This window comes from Hemitrygon akajei, chromosome 27 (assembly GCF_048418815.1).
Source record: "Hemitrygon akajei chromosome 27, sHemAka1.3, whole genome shotgun sequence".
Lineage (NCBI taxonomy): Eukaryota > Metazoa > Chordata > Chondrichthyes > Myliobatiformes > Dasyatidae > Hemitrygon > Hemitrygon akajei.
The window spans coordinates 43,313,462-43,328,692 of NC_133150.1; the positions used below are offsets into that span (position 1 = coordinate 43,313,462).

General features: G+C 42.9%; 1 protein-coding gene and 1 long non-coding RNA gene across 2 annotated transcripts in view; one reads left to right on the plus strand and one right to left on the minus strand.

Annotated features, from left to right (window-relative positions):
• Positions 1 to 1,637: 1,637 nt before the first annotated feature.
• The window catches only part of LOC140717311 (N-fatty-acyl-amino acid synthase/hydrolase PM20D1-like), a 98,071-nt gene continuing 84,477 nt past the window's right edge, over positions 1,638 to 15,231 (minus strand). The window contains exons 11-12 of the mRNA XM_073030776.1: positions 12,733 to 12,832; positions 1,638 to 3,671 (exon numbers count right to left, since the gene is read on the minus strand). Coding sequence (XP_072886877.1) covers positions 3,581 to 3,671; positions 12,733 to 12,832 — 191 coding nt within the window. The 3' untranslated portion in view covers positions 1,638 to 3,580. The remainder of the gene's footprint in view (positions 3,672 to 12,732; positions 12,833 to 15,231) is intronic.
• The window catches only part of LOC140717314 (uncharacterized), a 39,261-nt gene continuing 34,736 nt past the window's right edge, over positions 10,707 to 15,231 (plus strand). The window contains exons 1-2 of the long non-coding RNA XR_012096514.1: positions 10,707 to 11,036; positions 12,952 to 13,076. This is a non-coding gene — a long non-coding RNA (uncharacterized lncRNA). The remainder of the gene's footprint in view (positions 11,037 to 12,951; positions 13,077 to 15,231) is intronic.

The following is a 15,231-nucleotide window of genomic DNA, read 5'->3' on the forward strand; positions in this document are numbered from 1 at the left end:
TTTGATAGGGGTATCCAAAATTACGAGGGGTATAGATTGGGTAAATGCAACCAGGTTTTTTTCAATGAGGTTGGTTGGGACTACAACCAGAGGTCATGGGGTAAGGGTGAAAGGTGAAAAGTTTAAGGGGAACATGAGGGAAAACGTCTTCACTCAGAGGGCCGTGAGAGTGTGGAATCAGCTGCTGGCATAGGTGGTGCATGCAAGTTCGATTTCAACGTTTAAGAGAAGTTTAGATAGGTACATGGATAGTAGGGATATGGAGGGCTACGGGCGAGTCGATAGTAGACAGTTTAAACATTTTGGGCTGAACTAGATGGGCAGAAGGGCCTGTTTCTGTGTTGTATTTTCTATGACTCTCAATACCTGATTGATGAAGCTTGCCAAACATCTTCTTTACCACCCTATCTACCCGACTAGACGCTTCCAGTAAACTGTGCACTTACTCTCCCAGGTGCCCCGATGTATAACGCTCCCCAAGAGCCCTACCATTCACTGCACAGTACAAGTCCTGCCCTTAGATCTCCCAGATTGAAACAATTCACATTTATCTGAATTGAAAGCCATTGCCAGTCCTCAGCCTACATACTCACTGATCGAGATCCCCGTTAATCTTCATAACCTTCCACACTGGCGGTTTTAGTATCATCTGCAAACTTATCATGCTGTGTACATTTACATATTTAACTATAAATAACCAAGGTCCAACAAAGGCCCAGCAGCAAATAAACGTGCAAACTCTTCGCAGGCAGTACCAAAGGTCGGGACTGAACCCTCGTCCCTAGAGATGTGAGATGGTGGCTTTGCTAACTGCATCACAGTAGTTATGCAAGAAACTGTCAGGAAGCAAGATGATAGGCATTGCTTGCATTCAGTAAGCTGCTGGAAGGAACATTCAAATTCAGGTTCACTTACTACACGTACAGCAAAACCTGCAGTGAACTCTGTCACTTGCGCTAACAACAAACGTACCCAAGGATAAGATAAAGACCAGCTTTATTTGTCACATGTACTTTGAAACATGCAGTGAAGTGCATTCGTTTGTGTCAAATCAAATCAGTGAGGATTGTGCTGGGCAGCCCGTACGAGTCACTATGCTCCTGATGGCAACATAGCATGCCCACAGCTTCCTAACCCTAACCCGTGTGTCTTTGAAATGTGGGAGGAAACCGGAGCACCCAGAGGAAACCCATGTAGTCATGGGGAGAACGTACACACTCCTTACAAATGGTGGGATTCAAACCCCGATCTTACAGCGGGTGCTGTAAAGGGAGGAACGTACACACTCCTTACAGACGGTGGGATTCAAACCCCGATCTTTGAGCTTTGCGCTAACCACTATGCTACCGTTCTGCCCCGGATGTGCTGCCACACGGTCTGGCGCCAACATTTGGCTGAGCCTTCCATTCCCTAACGCCAGGACTATGATCGCGCACACTGGTGAGCTTTTCAGGAGAGAGGAATTCCGTTACTTCCCTCGTGTATCTGACGATGAACCGATCTGCTTCACTTGGGGTTTAGCACCTTGACCACGGAGTAACACTGTCTGGTTTGGCTGTATTCCTGAGTCTTCATGTATGGTTGAATGACAATTAAACTTGAATTGAATTGAGTTATGAACGGACAACACAAGAGTATATGATCCTGAAAGACTTTAATTCAACCAGTCAAAAATATTTATTATGGCAATAACTAATATACTGATCTGACAAGAGAATTCAGGAGACTAGCTGGAAAAAATTCCCTTGACAGAATAGTGTAAACTTCAGCATTATAACTTATATAAGAATGAAATTAATATACATTAACTTTGGTCAATAAATATTATGTTGAAAATATTATATGTTAAATATAATTCCATAAAATCTACATCACTCAAAAGACATTGAATGATATGTAGAGAAGGCATTTATCGGTAACACCAGCAATTAATGTCCCTCCTTAATTGTCTTTAACAGTCAACAGTTAACAGTCAATCCATACTGATGAGTACGGAGTCACACAGAAAGGAGGGTAGAGTTCTCAGATCAAAGTTTCATGGTCGCTGCTGATGTGAGTTGCTAATTATTTAGATTAATTTAAATTTCCCTGTGCTGTGACTGGATTCGAGGTTGTGCAATGGTCTGCATATCTAGCAAAGTAATCACTGCAGAGTAATCACGTGGATTTGTGCAGTTTAAAAGTAAAGTACTCCAGATGCAGTAAATGGCAAAAATGCCGGAAATACTCAGCAGGTCTCTCTGTGACCGGTCGGCTTTCTGTCAGCTCCCTGGTTTCCAACATTACAACGACGTGCTGGTAGGTAAATTGGAGACTGTGTATATAAAAATACACAAAATGCTGGGGGAACTCAGCAGGCCAGGCAGTATCTATGGAAAAGAGTACACAGTCGAGGTTTCGGGCCGAATCCTGAAGATGGGCCCCCCCCCCCCCACCTTTTTATCCTGACACCTTTCATCTTCTTTTCCAGTCCTGGTGAAGGGTCTCGGCCCAAAACATCGACTGCTTACTCTTTTTGACAGATGCTGCCTGGCCTGCTGAGTTCCTCCATCATTTTGTGTCTGTTACTGTGTATATAGGTCGATGGCAAAAACACGTGAAGGGGAACTGGTGGCCGTGTGGTAATTGCAGGGGAGAGGAGGGAGAGATGAATAGGAATTGCACCCCTGGATGATGGTATGGATCTTCAGGACTGCACAGTTTCACCTTATGTCATTATAAGACACAAGATACAATGTCAGCCAGCTTCTGTCGAGAGGGAATCAGGGTTAATGCTTCGGATCAATGATCAGATGTTAACTCCGATTCCCTCCACAAGGAGGCAACCTGTCTTAGAAAATCCAAAGTAGGACCAGTAGGCCATTTGGCCCTTCGAGCCTGTCCTGCCATTCAAATACAACCATGCTTGATCCATTATCCACCGTTTCCTTCCACATCCATAGATGCCTTTTGAATCTGACCTGCGGAGTATTTCCAGCCTGTGACTGTGGTGATAAATCGTATTATAGTTAACTGATAGTCACATTGATTAGAATTAGACGAGGTCCTGCTTTTACAACCAATGTGAAGGTCCCATTCATTTATCTCCTCGTGTTTCTTCACGAGTCCGTTGAACAGCAACGGCGCGTTCTGCTACAAGAAAAGTTCATCTGGGTTCAGATGTTCCTCAGCTTCTCTGAATTGTCCATTATCAAGTGATTCCACTAGTAAGGGACAGCAGTTTAAAGGAGCAATTTCCCCCACTGGTACCCACACCCCCAACATGTCCCGGACTGCTCTGGAGAACAACTTCCTCATCCTTTCAGGAAGACTTAGTAAACCAGTTCTATGGATACCCTGTTCCAAACACCCACGTGCCTCGACATTCCAGAAGCATGTGCCGTCAAAAGTTTATCCTTTGATACGCAGAAATGAGGTTGCGTGTTTTTTTTTTCTGAATCCACTTCAAGAGCTGTGGAAGGAATTAACTGCTGGCGAGATTTGTGAGAACTTCATACGTTTCAAGATTGCATTGATTTGGGGTCTTCTGTTGGCTCTTTCTCTGCAGATCGTAGGAGGAACTGTGGGAACGTGGGAGGCACTAGGAGTCTGAGTTCTGTATCAAGGTAAAGTAAAATTGAACCACCTCTTCATAGTTCTTCACAGATATTCTTTCATTCACACCATGCACCCTGAAAAAGCGAGAAAAGTTATGTCAACAAAAATTCATTTCTTATCAATGATAAGACTATATACGAGAAAAATGAGGCCATTCAGCCCATCTGCTCTGCCATTCAATCATGGCTGATCTTTTCTTTCTCCTACTTTAACCCCCCAACTAATTATGATAGTTTCACATTAATGCACCGGCTGGAGTCCTTTGTTAAAACTGAATGTAGAGGGAGAAGCCCTCTTCTCATTACTACCATCGTGGAGGAGACACAGGAGCCTGAAGAGACACACTCAGCATTTTAGCAAAAGCATCTTCCCCTCCACCATCAGATTGTGAGTGGTCCATGAAGCCATGAAAGCAACTTCACTTTCTCTTTTGCACTATCTATCTAGAATCAGAATCAGGTTTAATATCACTTTCTGCCATTTTGTGTGACGTGGGCAATCATTGTCTCTCCATGACCATGATTGTTCTAGCCAAATTTTTCTGTAGAAACGGTTTGCCATTGTCTTCGTCTGCGCAGTGTCTTTACAATACGGGTGACCCCAGCCATTGTCAATATTCTTCAGAGATTGTCTGCACTGGCATCAGTGGTCACATAACCAGGACATGATATGCTGATACAACTATCCATCATCTTCTCCCTGGGCTTCACGTGACCCTGATCAGGGGGGCTAAGCAGGTGCTACACCTTGCCCAAGGGTGACCTGCAGGCTAGTTGAGGGAAGGAGCACCTTACACCTCCCTTGTTAGAGAGGTATCTCCATCCTGCCACCCTATCAATGACTTATGTCATGAAATTCGTTGTTTTGTGGCAGCTGTACATTGCAAATATAAAAAAAGCTATAAATTACAATAAGAAATATAACATTATCTCTCTCTCTCTCTCTCTCTATATATATATATATATATATATATAAAACTAATGCCCTTCCCTCGGACAACATCGGTGAGGTGAAGAGGGGAGACTTGCAGCTTGGGCAACTGCCAGTCTTCCATTAAAAAAAACCCTTGCCCAGGCTTGCGCCCTGGAAACTTTCCAAGGCGCTAATCCATGGTCTATCGAGACTTACGGAGGCCTACACACACACACATGTATATATATCTATATCTATCTATCTATATATATAGCCAGCCAGCTGGTGGTATTGTGGCATCTGCACTGGAATTCAAGGCGAGTGCTCCCAGGTTTGAACCTGGCTGATTCCTTGCACGCTTTCCATCCGTGCTGGATTGAGCGTCAAGCTACCAACTTGACCTCATAAAATACAGTGAAAAACGCTGAAGAAGCAGCAAGGTCGCCAGCTAATGTGCCAGAGGGTATGGTAAGAAACAACAATACATATATATTACATAGGTAGTGCAAAGCGAGAGCAAAAAAGTGAGGTATCTGTGTATCTACTTACTTATTTCTTTGCAATGTAGTTTCTGGTGTACGTCAGTGATAATGAACCTGATTCTCATTCTGCAGGGCATTGCAACAGACCACAGGATAGTTTTGAAAGGCTTAGGAACGTATGTCAGCATTGGTTTTGCATTGAGTATTTAAAAGGCCTTTTCTAAGTCCACAGCAGAATGAAGATCAGATAGAAAATTGTGCAGAGCAGTGGCAGATGGAACTTAATTCTGAGAAGTGTGAGGTGACACATTTTGCGAAGTCAATAGCGGTCAGGCAGGTACCGTAAATGATAGGGTGTTAAATAGGACAGTAGTGTGGCAGTTTTTGTAACATTATTACAGCATCAGCAATCTGGGTTCAATTCCCACCGTTGTTCGTAAAGAGTTTATACGTTCTCTCCCTGACTACGTGGCTTTCCTCCCACACTCTGAAGACGTGGGGGTTAGTAGGTTAGTTGGTCACAATGGTGTAATTGGGTGGCGCGGGCTCGTTGGACCAGAAGGACCTGTTGCTGTGCTGTTCTCTCTAGATAAAAATTTAAACATTTAAAAACATTGTTGGACAGAAAGTTCAAGTCCACAGTTCCATGAAGGCGATAACATATGTCAAGAGTGTTGTGATGAAGGCATATGGAGTGCTTGCCTTCATAGTCCGGGACACAGAATATTGAATGTTGAGAAGCCTTCACAGAATATCTAAAGTTGAGAGTTTATTTTGCTACTTTACAAAGCATTGTTGTGGCCGTATTTGAGGCATTTTGAGTTGTTCCGATCACCATACTTTTGGAGGGATATGACTGCACTGGGGAGAGGACAGAGGAGATTCACTGGAATGTTGCCTGGATCAGACAAGTTCAGTCATGTGGAGAGATTGGACAGGTTGGACTTGTTCACCCAGGAATGAAGAAGGCAGAGGAATGAGATGATAATTGTATATAAAATTATGAGAGGCACAGACAGAGCAGACATTATCTTTCTCCCATGGTAAGGGTATAAGGAAGAGGACGTAAATTTAAGAGGAAAGTAAGGAGAGTTGAAGGGGACCGTAGGGGTAAATTTTTTGATACGGAGTGCAGTTGGTATCTAGAACACACACTAAAAGCCCTGCTGAAGAGTATTAGCCCAAAACACCGACTCTTTATTCCTTTCCATAGATGTTGCCTGAACTGTTGAGTTCCTTCAGCATTTTGTGTGTGTTACTCTGGATTTGTAGCATCTGCAGAATCTTCTGTGTTTAGGTCGAGGAGATAATGGTCAAATACAGTGAGACAATCACAGAAAAAGGCAGGGCATGGAAGGCTATGAACCTAATGTGGGAAAATGAGATTAAATTACATACACTGCAGCGTAGTACAGGCCCTTCGGCCCACAATGTTGTGCGGACCCTTTAACCTACTCCAATATCAATCTTACCCTTCACTCCTCCATTTTCCATCATACATGTGCCTACCTAAAAGTCTCTTAAATGTCCCTAATGTATCTGCCTCTAACACCACCCTGGCAGTGTGGTCCACGCACCCAACAGGCTGTGTAAAAACAAAACGTGCCTCTGATGTCCCCACTATATTACCAACACCTTATAATTATGCTTCCTTGTATCGTCCCGGGGAAGTGACTCTGGCTGCAGATAAACCAAATGGGACGGCATGGATGTGATGGGCTGTTTCCATGCTGTGACTCAATTACTCTGGTTAATCTGTGTCTCGCATGTCAGCCAATGTACATAGGCTCAGCGTGGAAATCAAATACTGTTGATTTCTGTTGCCCTGACGACACATCAATCAGTTTTTCCAGCTATTTGAGATTCTTCCCATCCCGCTCTGTTTATGTCGGGTGTGCCTTCTGGAACTTAAAACACTCACTGAATATGAATGACTTATTCAAATCATTCCACTTAGGCAAGAAGTGTCAAATATTGACTAAACCTGCTCCTGACTGGAGTCTTAAGGCTGATTTTCACTTCTGCGTCGCTCTACGCCGTAGTGAGCATGTGCTGGTGTGCGTCAAAACGCAAGTTGGCGGTGGAGTTTCTATGCCACTGTGTTGAGTTTCTTCATGAGAGACATGGATGAGGAAATGCATTTCAAACAGGTAGATTTGACGATTTGGTTCATCTATTTCACATCGGTGTACAGACATGGCGGAGAAGAAGCAACTGGAAATGCGTCGGAGGAAATGCGAAGCTACCAAGCGGACCAATCACAGTTGTTGCGGTCTGCGAAGCCGTGACGCGTGAGTTACTTTTTTGGGGAGGTGCACATCACCCTATGGCATAGGGTACGCGGTACCTATGGCGTACATGCAACGCATAAGTATAAATCAAGCTTTACATCCCACACCTCCAGATTCAGGAACAGTTATTACCCTACAACTATCAGGGTTCTGAACCAGCATGGATAACTTCACTCACCTCATCTCTGAGCTGATTCTGCAACCTATTGACTCACTTTCAAGGACTCTTCATCTCATGTTCTCGATATTTATTACCTATTATTTTTGTTCCTTTTGTACTTGCAGAGTTTATTGTCTTTTGCAGATCGGTTGCTTGTCCTGTTGGGTGTGATCTCTCATGGATTCTACTGTGTTTCTTAGATTTACTGTGTATGTCTGCAAGAAAATGAATCTCAGGGTTGTATATGGTAACCTATACGTACTTCGATAATAAATTTACTTTGAACTTTGAAGAGGCTTAGAGTTGGCAGCCAGCGACATTTTCCAAGGGCGGAAATGGCATAATTTTAAGGTGAATGGAGGAAAGTATTGGGGGAGGGATGTCAGAGGTAGGTTTTTTACACAGGGAGTGGTGGGTGTGTGGAGTGTGTTGCCGGGGTGGTGAGAGAGGCAGGAACATTAAGGGCATTTAAGCAGCTCTTGGATGAAAGAAAGATGGAGAGCTGAGTGGGAGGCAAGGTTGGAACAAAACGGTGGGCTGAAGTATTCTATGTTACTTTATTTATTTAGAGATACAGAGCTGAACAGGTCCTTCTAGCCCAATGAGCCTGCAACCCACCTATTTAACACCGGGCTAAATACAGGACAATTCACAATGACCAATTAGCTTACTAACTGGCACGTCTTTGGACCGTGCGAGGAAACCAGAGCGCCTGGAGGAAACCCATGCGGTTCATGATGGGAACTTTCAAACTCCTTACAGATGGTGCCTGAATTGAGCTCTGACCTCCGGAACGCCCCGAGCTGTAACAGCATTGTGCTAACTGTTCCGTTAAGCTGTTAACTACAGCAAGCAACTTCCCTCAGTACAAGGAGGGTGATTTTGCCAGGAGATACAGTGAGTGGAGGATTGTGTGTGTGTGTGTGTGTGTGTGTGTGTGTGTGTGTGTGTGTGTGTGTGTGTGTGTGTGTGTGTGTGTGTGTGTGTGTGTGTGTGTGTGTGTGTGTGTGTGTGTGTGTGTGTGTGTGTGTGTGTGGTGAATGGATGGGTGGGAAAGGGGTTTGCTATTGTCGTCTTGTCTTGTTTGGTTGTAGTTGCTTGTGTTGTTCCGCTGAACATATTAGGCATACAGTATCTATAAAAAGTATTTCCCCCCCCCCCGTTGGAAGTTTTCATGTGATCCAAAGTTGTAAGACAATGAACAATGGATTTAATTTGGCTTTTTTGACTCTGATCAACAGAAAAAGATGTTTTCATGTCAAAATAAAAAACATCTCTACAAAGTGGTCTAAGTTAATTACAAATATAAAACACAAAATAATTGATTGCATAAGTTTACCTCCTTCAAGTCCATATTTAGTAGAAGCACCTTTGGGAGCAATTACAGCCTTGAGTCTGTGTGGATTGGTCTCTATCAGCTTTGCACATCTGGACACTGCAATTTTTCCCCATTCTTCTTTACAAAACTGCTCAAGTTCTGTCAGATTGCATGGGGATCATGAGTGAACAGCCCTTTTCAAGTCCAGCCATAAATTCTCAATTGGATTGAAGTCTGGACTCTGTCTTGGCCACTCCAGGACATTAACTTTGTTGTTTTTAAGCCATTCCTGTGTAGCTTTGGCTTTATGCTTGAGGTCATTGTCTTGCTGGAAAACAAATCTTCTCCCAAGTTGCAGATCTCTTGCAGAATGCATCAGGATTTCTCTCTACTTTTCTGCATTGTAGAATCTACTTTTCTGATTCTCCCTCTACTTTCACAAGTCTTCCAGGGCCTGCTGCAGTGAAGCATCCCCACACAATGATGCAACCACCACCACACTTCACGGTAGAGATGATGTGTTTTTGATGATGGACGGTGTTTGACTTTTGGCAAACATAGCATTTAATCTGATATCCAAAAAGTTCAATTTTGATTTCATCAGACCATTGAACCTTCTTCTAACTGACGCCAGAGTCTCCCACATGCCTTTTGGCAAATTCTAACCGAGATTTCATGTGATTTCTTTTCAACAGAGGCTTTCACTTTGCCACTCTCCCATAACACTGTAACTGGAAGCACCCGGGCAGCAGTTGTTGTATGCACAGTCTCTCCCATCTCAGCCACTGAAGCTTTGTAAATCCTCTGGAGTTGTTATGGGTTACTTGGTTCCCTCCCTCACTAGTCCCCTTCTTGCACAGTCACTCAGTTTTTGAGGAGGGAATGCTCTAGTCAGATTCACAGCTGTGCCATCTTCTTTCCATTTCTTGATGATGACTTAACTCTACTCCAAGGGATATTCAGTGACATGGAAATTTTCTTGTATCCATCTCCTGATTCGTGCTTTTCAATAACCTTCTCATGGAGTTGCTTCGAGTTTTCTTTGGTCTTCGTGGTGTAGTTTTTGCCAGGATGCTGACTTACTGGCAGTTGGACCTTCCAGATGCAGGTGAACTTTTAATAAATTCAATTGAAACATCTTGACTGCACACAGGTATCTCCATTACCTAATTATGTGACGTCAAAAACCAATTGGCTGCACCAATGATTTGGTGTGTCATATTAAAGGGGGTGAATACTGATGCAATCAATTACTTTGTGTTTTATATTGGTAGATCACTTTGTAGAGATCTGTTTTCACTTTGACACAGAAGAATCTTTTTCTGCTGATCAGTGTAAAAAAAAGCCAAATTAAATACACTGTGATTCAATGTTGTAAAACAATAAAACATGAAATCTTCAAAGGGGAGGGGGTGAATACTTTTTATATGTGCTGTATGTTGGTGGCAGGATGTGTGGTGACTCCTGTGGGTTACTGCCAGCACACCTTTGGGTTTGTGGGTTGTTCACACAAACAGTGCATTTCACTGTATATTTCGATGTACATGTGATAAATAAACCCGAATTTGGATCTGAAATAAATATGAATTGATAATCAGAGCTATTGGTTTTGATTTTCTCTTCAAATATGTATCCTAATTTGATGGATATTAGCAAAATGTTTATGTTTTACCTCAACTGTTCATCTTTTTGTTTATTTTTTTTATTTATTGAGATACAGCATGGTGTAGGCTGTCCCAACCCTTCAAGCCACACCGCGCAGCAACCCACCAATTTACAACGACCAATTAACCTAGCAACCAGTAAGTCTTTGGACCGTGGGAGAAACCGGTGCACCCAGAGGAAATGCACGGAGCGGTGGGGAGAAGATACAAACCCCTTACAAGCTGTGTTGGGGAATGTGCCCGGGTCGCCTGTACTGTAAAGCGCTGTGCCAACTACTAAGCTCCAGTGGCACCACCTAATGGCCTCATAACTAAACCTCACTGACTTGGCAATTCCTTTTCAAGAAACTGCAGTATTAAAGTATTATAAAACAAAACCAGAAAATGCTGCAAACACGCAGCAAGTCAGACCGCATCTGCGGGAAGAGATGGAGTTAATGTTTCAGGATAAAGTCATTCTTTCTCCTCCCCTCCCCCGTCAGGCTGAAGAACGAGGATGCGTACCACCAGGCTCAAGGACAGCTCCTGTCCCTTCCATCAAACTCTTGAGCAGGTCTCTCATACACTAAAAGGATGAACTCTTTATCTCCAAATCTACCTCTGTGTACTAAGGTAAGGCACAGTCTTAGTTCTGCATGCTGTCTGCACAAAGCATAAGGAAAACAGTGCCAATGTCTTCACTTTCTTGGGAGGTTAAGGAGGTTCGGCCTGTCATTGGCCACTAACGAACATCTATAGACGTCCTGTTGAAAGTGCCCTGGCTATTGCATCATGATCTGGTATGGCAAGTTGAATGTGCAGGAACCTGAGAGTAGTGGACTCAACCCAATATATCATGGGCCCACCACTGGGCAGGAGGTTCAGAAGCCTGAAGTCCCACACCACCAGGTTCAAGAACAGCTACTTCCTTTCAACCATTCATTTCTTGAACCAGCACACCCCAGCAAAAGCTTAATCACTACAGTTTGGCACTGTGACTATTTTGATCACTTTGCATTCAAACAGAGACTTTGTTCTAATTGTGTCCTTGTTGTAAAATTGTGTTTATTTTTTTTTCTTTTCTTGTGAATGCTGTTTATATGATGTAATGTGCCCGTGATACTGCTACAAATAGTTTTTTTCATTGTGCTTGTGCCTATGACAATGAACTCAAATTTTGTCAGACCTGCACAGGCAGGCGCCTCCCAGTCTCCACCTGGCTAAGAGTCACCTGCCACTCATTTCCAACTCATCACCTGCAGCCTATTTAAATCCAGCTCTCATCTGCAGTCCTTGTTCACCCATCGAACCAGCCAGCCCCAACCAATTGCTCCTCGCCTTGTTGCCTGGTTGTGTTTACTATCTGTTCTCTCGTATTTTGTGGCCTTGTTGCCTGGTTGTGTTTACTATCTGTTCTCTCGTATTTTGTGGCCTTGTTGCCTGGTTGTGTTTACTATCTGTTTTCATGTGGTTTGTGGCCTCTTGTGCCTTGTTACTTTGCAGTTTATTTTTAAAGTTCTAGTTTACTGCTAAATCATCTCTGCTACTTTGTGTTTGAGTCAAGCCTCCTCTACATTTCCTGGCAACTCTAATGCTTCATGAAAACCATGCACTTAATGCAAGGGAAAACAGTAACAGAATGCAGAATAAAGTGTTACAGTTACTGGAAAAGTGCAATGCAGGCAGACTGTGTGGTGCAAGGAGAGAGATTGTGTCAAGTGTCCACCTTATTGTACTAGCGGACCACTCAACAGTCCTGTATCAGCAGGATGGAAGTTGTCCTTGAGCCTGGTGGTTTGTGCTTTTAGGCTTCACTGTATCTCAGAATCAGAAGCAAGTTTATTATTACTGACATACATCGTGAGATTTGTTGTTCTGCAGTGGCAGCATAGTGCAATACATAAAAAAAGATACATTACAATAAGAAACTTCTGTATAAAACACAGAGCCAACAAAGAGCAAAAATGCCCAGGCAGTGTTCACTGGTTCGTGGACTGTTCAGAGATCTGATGGCAGAGGGGAAGAAGCTGTTCCTAAAATGTAGTGTGTGTCTTTAGGCTCCTGTACTTCATCCCTGATGGTAGCAATGAGAGGAAGGCATAGCCTGGTTGTTGGGTTCCTTGTTCATGAGTGACACCTTCTTGAGGCATTGCCTTTTGTATATGACCTTGATGATGGAGCTGGCTGAGTTTATGGCCCTTGGCTGCTTTTTCCCATCCCGTGCTTTCATGGCAATTATAAATCAATACTATTACCAATAAACTGCTGAGGTGGAACTCATAAAGAGAATTCTTAAGTCATGAACAGTAGCCTGGTACCAGCATCTTACCGAGAAATGTCCTCTTCCTTCAACGTAATTGGGGTGAATCTATAAAGTTCTGTGGTCAGGTTCTGGTAGTGCTTGGTGTCAGTACTTGCAATGCAGAGGCCTGGATGCAAAGGGGAGGAAATTATATAAATTATTAACACAGCAAAAACATAAAACACTTTCCACAGAACGTTATGATCTTTGACTTGAAACATTAGCTTTGTTTTTCACTTTTTACAGAATACATCAGGGCTGAAGGACATTTCCAACAATTTCTGTTCTTAATTTTTGAAAGAAATGTGTATTTTTAATGGACCATCTCTAAATGAAGGGGCAACTGTGAAAGAAGCTCTGGAGGTGGACAGGTAATGTTTAATAATTCCATGGTTTTTATTTAAGAAGTAATGAACTAAGTAGAGGGCACAGGTTGTAAACTTTTGAGGTTCTGTCTTTGTTGTAATTTTGGAGAGTGTGCAGAAGCACAGAGATCTTCAACAACTTCTACTGTGTTAATTAAAACACCCTTCTTTTCACCCTCCTCTCCTTTTCCTCATGCAGAAGATACAAAAGCCTGAAAGAACGACCATCAGGCTCATGGACAGCTTCAATGCCACTGTTATAAGGCTATTGAATCATCCCCTAGTATGATAAAATGAACTCTTCCTCATTATGGCCTCGCACTTTATTGTCTACCCTCACATTTTCTGTAATGGTAGCACTTTATTCTGCAGTCTGTTATGGTTTTTACCTTGTGCTACCTCAATGCACTGTTGTAATGAGTTGATCAGTACGAATGGTATACTGTCCTTCAGTACAAGTGACAATAATAAACCAATTTAAATCTGGTTGTTAAATGTAGTTCTTCATAATTGGAGTGTTGTTGGGAAAGCACGTGAGAACCTGGGCTATGGAGAAAGAAGGCATAACCTCAAAGGACTGAATGGCTGCCAATTATGTATTAATTCTAGATCAATGGGTCTCTGGAAAAGCATGAGTAGTTAAAGGATGCTATGTTTGGAATTTCTGTAAGATTATTTTTAACCAGGTTGCAGTCATGTATTAGTGAACCGTGCAAAGTGTTTGATGTCTCTGGGCCTGTACTCACTGGAGTTTAGAAGAATGGGGAGGGGGTCTCATTGAAAGTTATTTAATTTTGAAAGGCCTCAGTACAGTGGATGTGGAGAGGATATTTCCTATAGTTGGGGCGTCTAGGTCCAGAGGACACAGCCTCAGAATACAAGGACGTCCCTTTAGAACAGAGATGTGGAGGAATTTCTTAAGCCCGAGCATGGTGAATCTGTGGAATTCATTGCCTCAGAGGGCTTTGGAGGCCAAGTTATTGGGTATATTTAAAGCAGAGGTTGATAGTTTCTTGATTTGTAAAGGTGTCAAAGATTTCAGGGAGAAGGCAGAAGGATGGGGGTTGAGGAGGTTAATAAATCAGCCATGATGGAATGGTGGAGCCAACAGGCATAATTCTGCTTCTATCTTTTATAGTCTAATGGTTTAAAATTCCATGCCTCTCCTGTTCTCCGGAGGCACTAAATTAAGGGTCTTCTAAGTGACTTATTGGAGATTTCAGGAACATGTTAGCGAGGAGATTTGGCAGCATAGATAGAAAATATCTACAGGTGGAAAGCAAAGATGTGGGGTAAACGTTTCTGACTCTGAAGGGATAAGGTGCTCCCCAAGGTTTGTTAATGGTTAAAGTCTGCTGCTGCTATGCACGTAAATGATCTAATGACAGCAATCCCTAGCAGTCAGTGATGACATACAGTGGGAACAGCTGCAAAACTCTGTATGCTTGAACAATAATGTTTGCACAATGGTTGAGTAGATGCCGGAATCAGTAAATGCATGTAGTTTATTTCAGAAGGCCGAACAAGGGCGGCAGACTTGCAAATATTCACTTGGTGGTCACTTTATTAGGTGCAAGAGTGGAAGCTGGTGTGGTTTTCTGCTGCTCTAAGCCACTTGCTTCAGACAGGCTCTTCTGCACACTACTGTTGTAACGTTTGGGTTATTCCAATTACAGTCAGCTTGAACCAGTCTGGCCATTCTCCTCTGACCTCTCTCATTTCACCCACAGAACTGCTGCTCACTGGAGAATTTTTGTATTTTTACACATTCTCTGTAAACTCTAGATACTATTGTCTGTATGAAAATCCCAGGAAACCAACAGTATCTGAGATACTCAAACACCAGTGATCATTCCAGTCAAAGTCGCTTGGATCACATTTCTTCCCCATTCTGCTGTTTGGTCTGAACAGTAACTGAACCTCTTCCACCATGTCTGCATGTTTTTCTGCACTGAGTTGCTGCCACGTGACTGGCTGATTAGATATTTGCATGAACGAGCAGGTGTACCTGATAAAGTGGTCACTGAGTGTATAGTCAGCATAGTTAAGTAATACCTTAAGGTGCTTCATGATACAAAAGACAAATGAAGAAATATTCGAAGGGATGATGAAAAAAATGTACAAAGAAACTACAAACGTAGCTTCAAGGAGACAAAGGAGA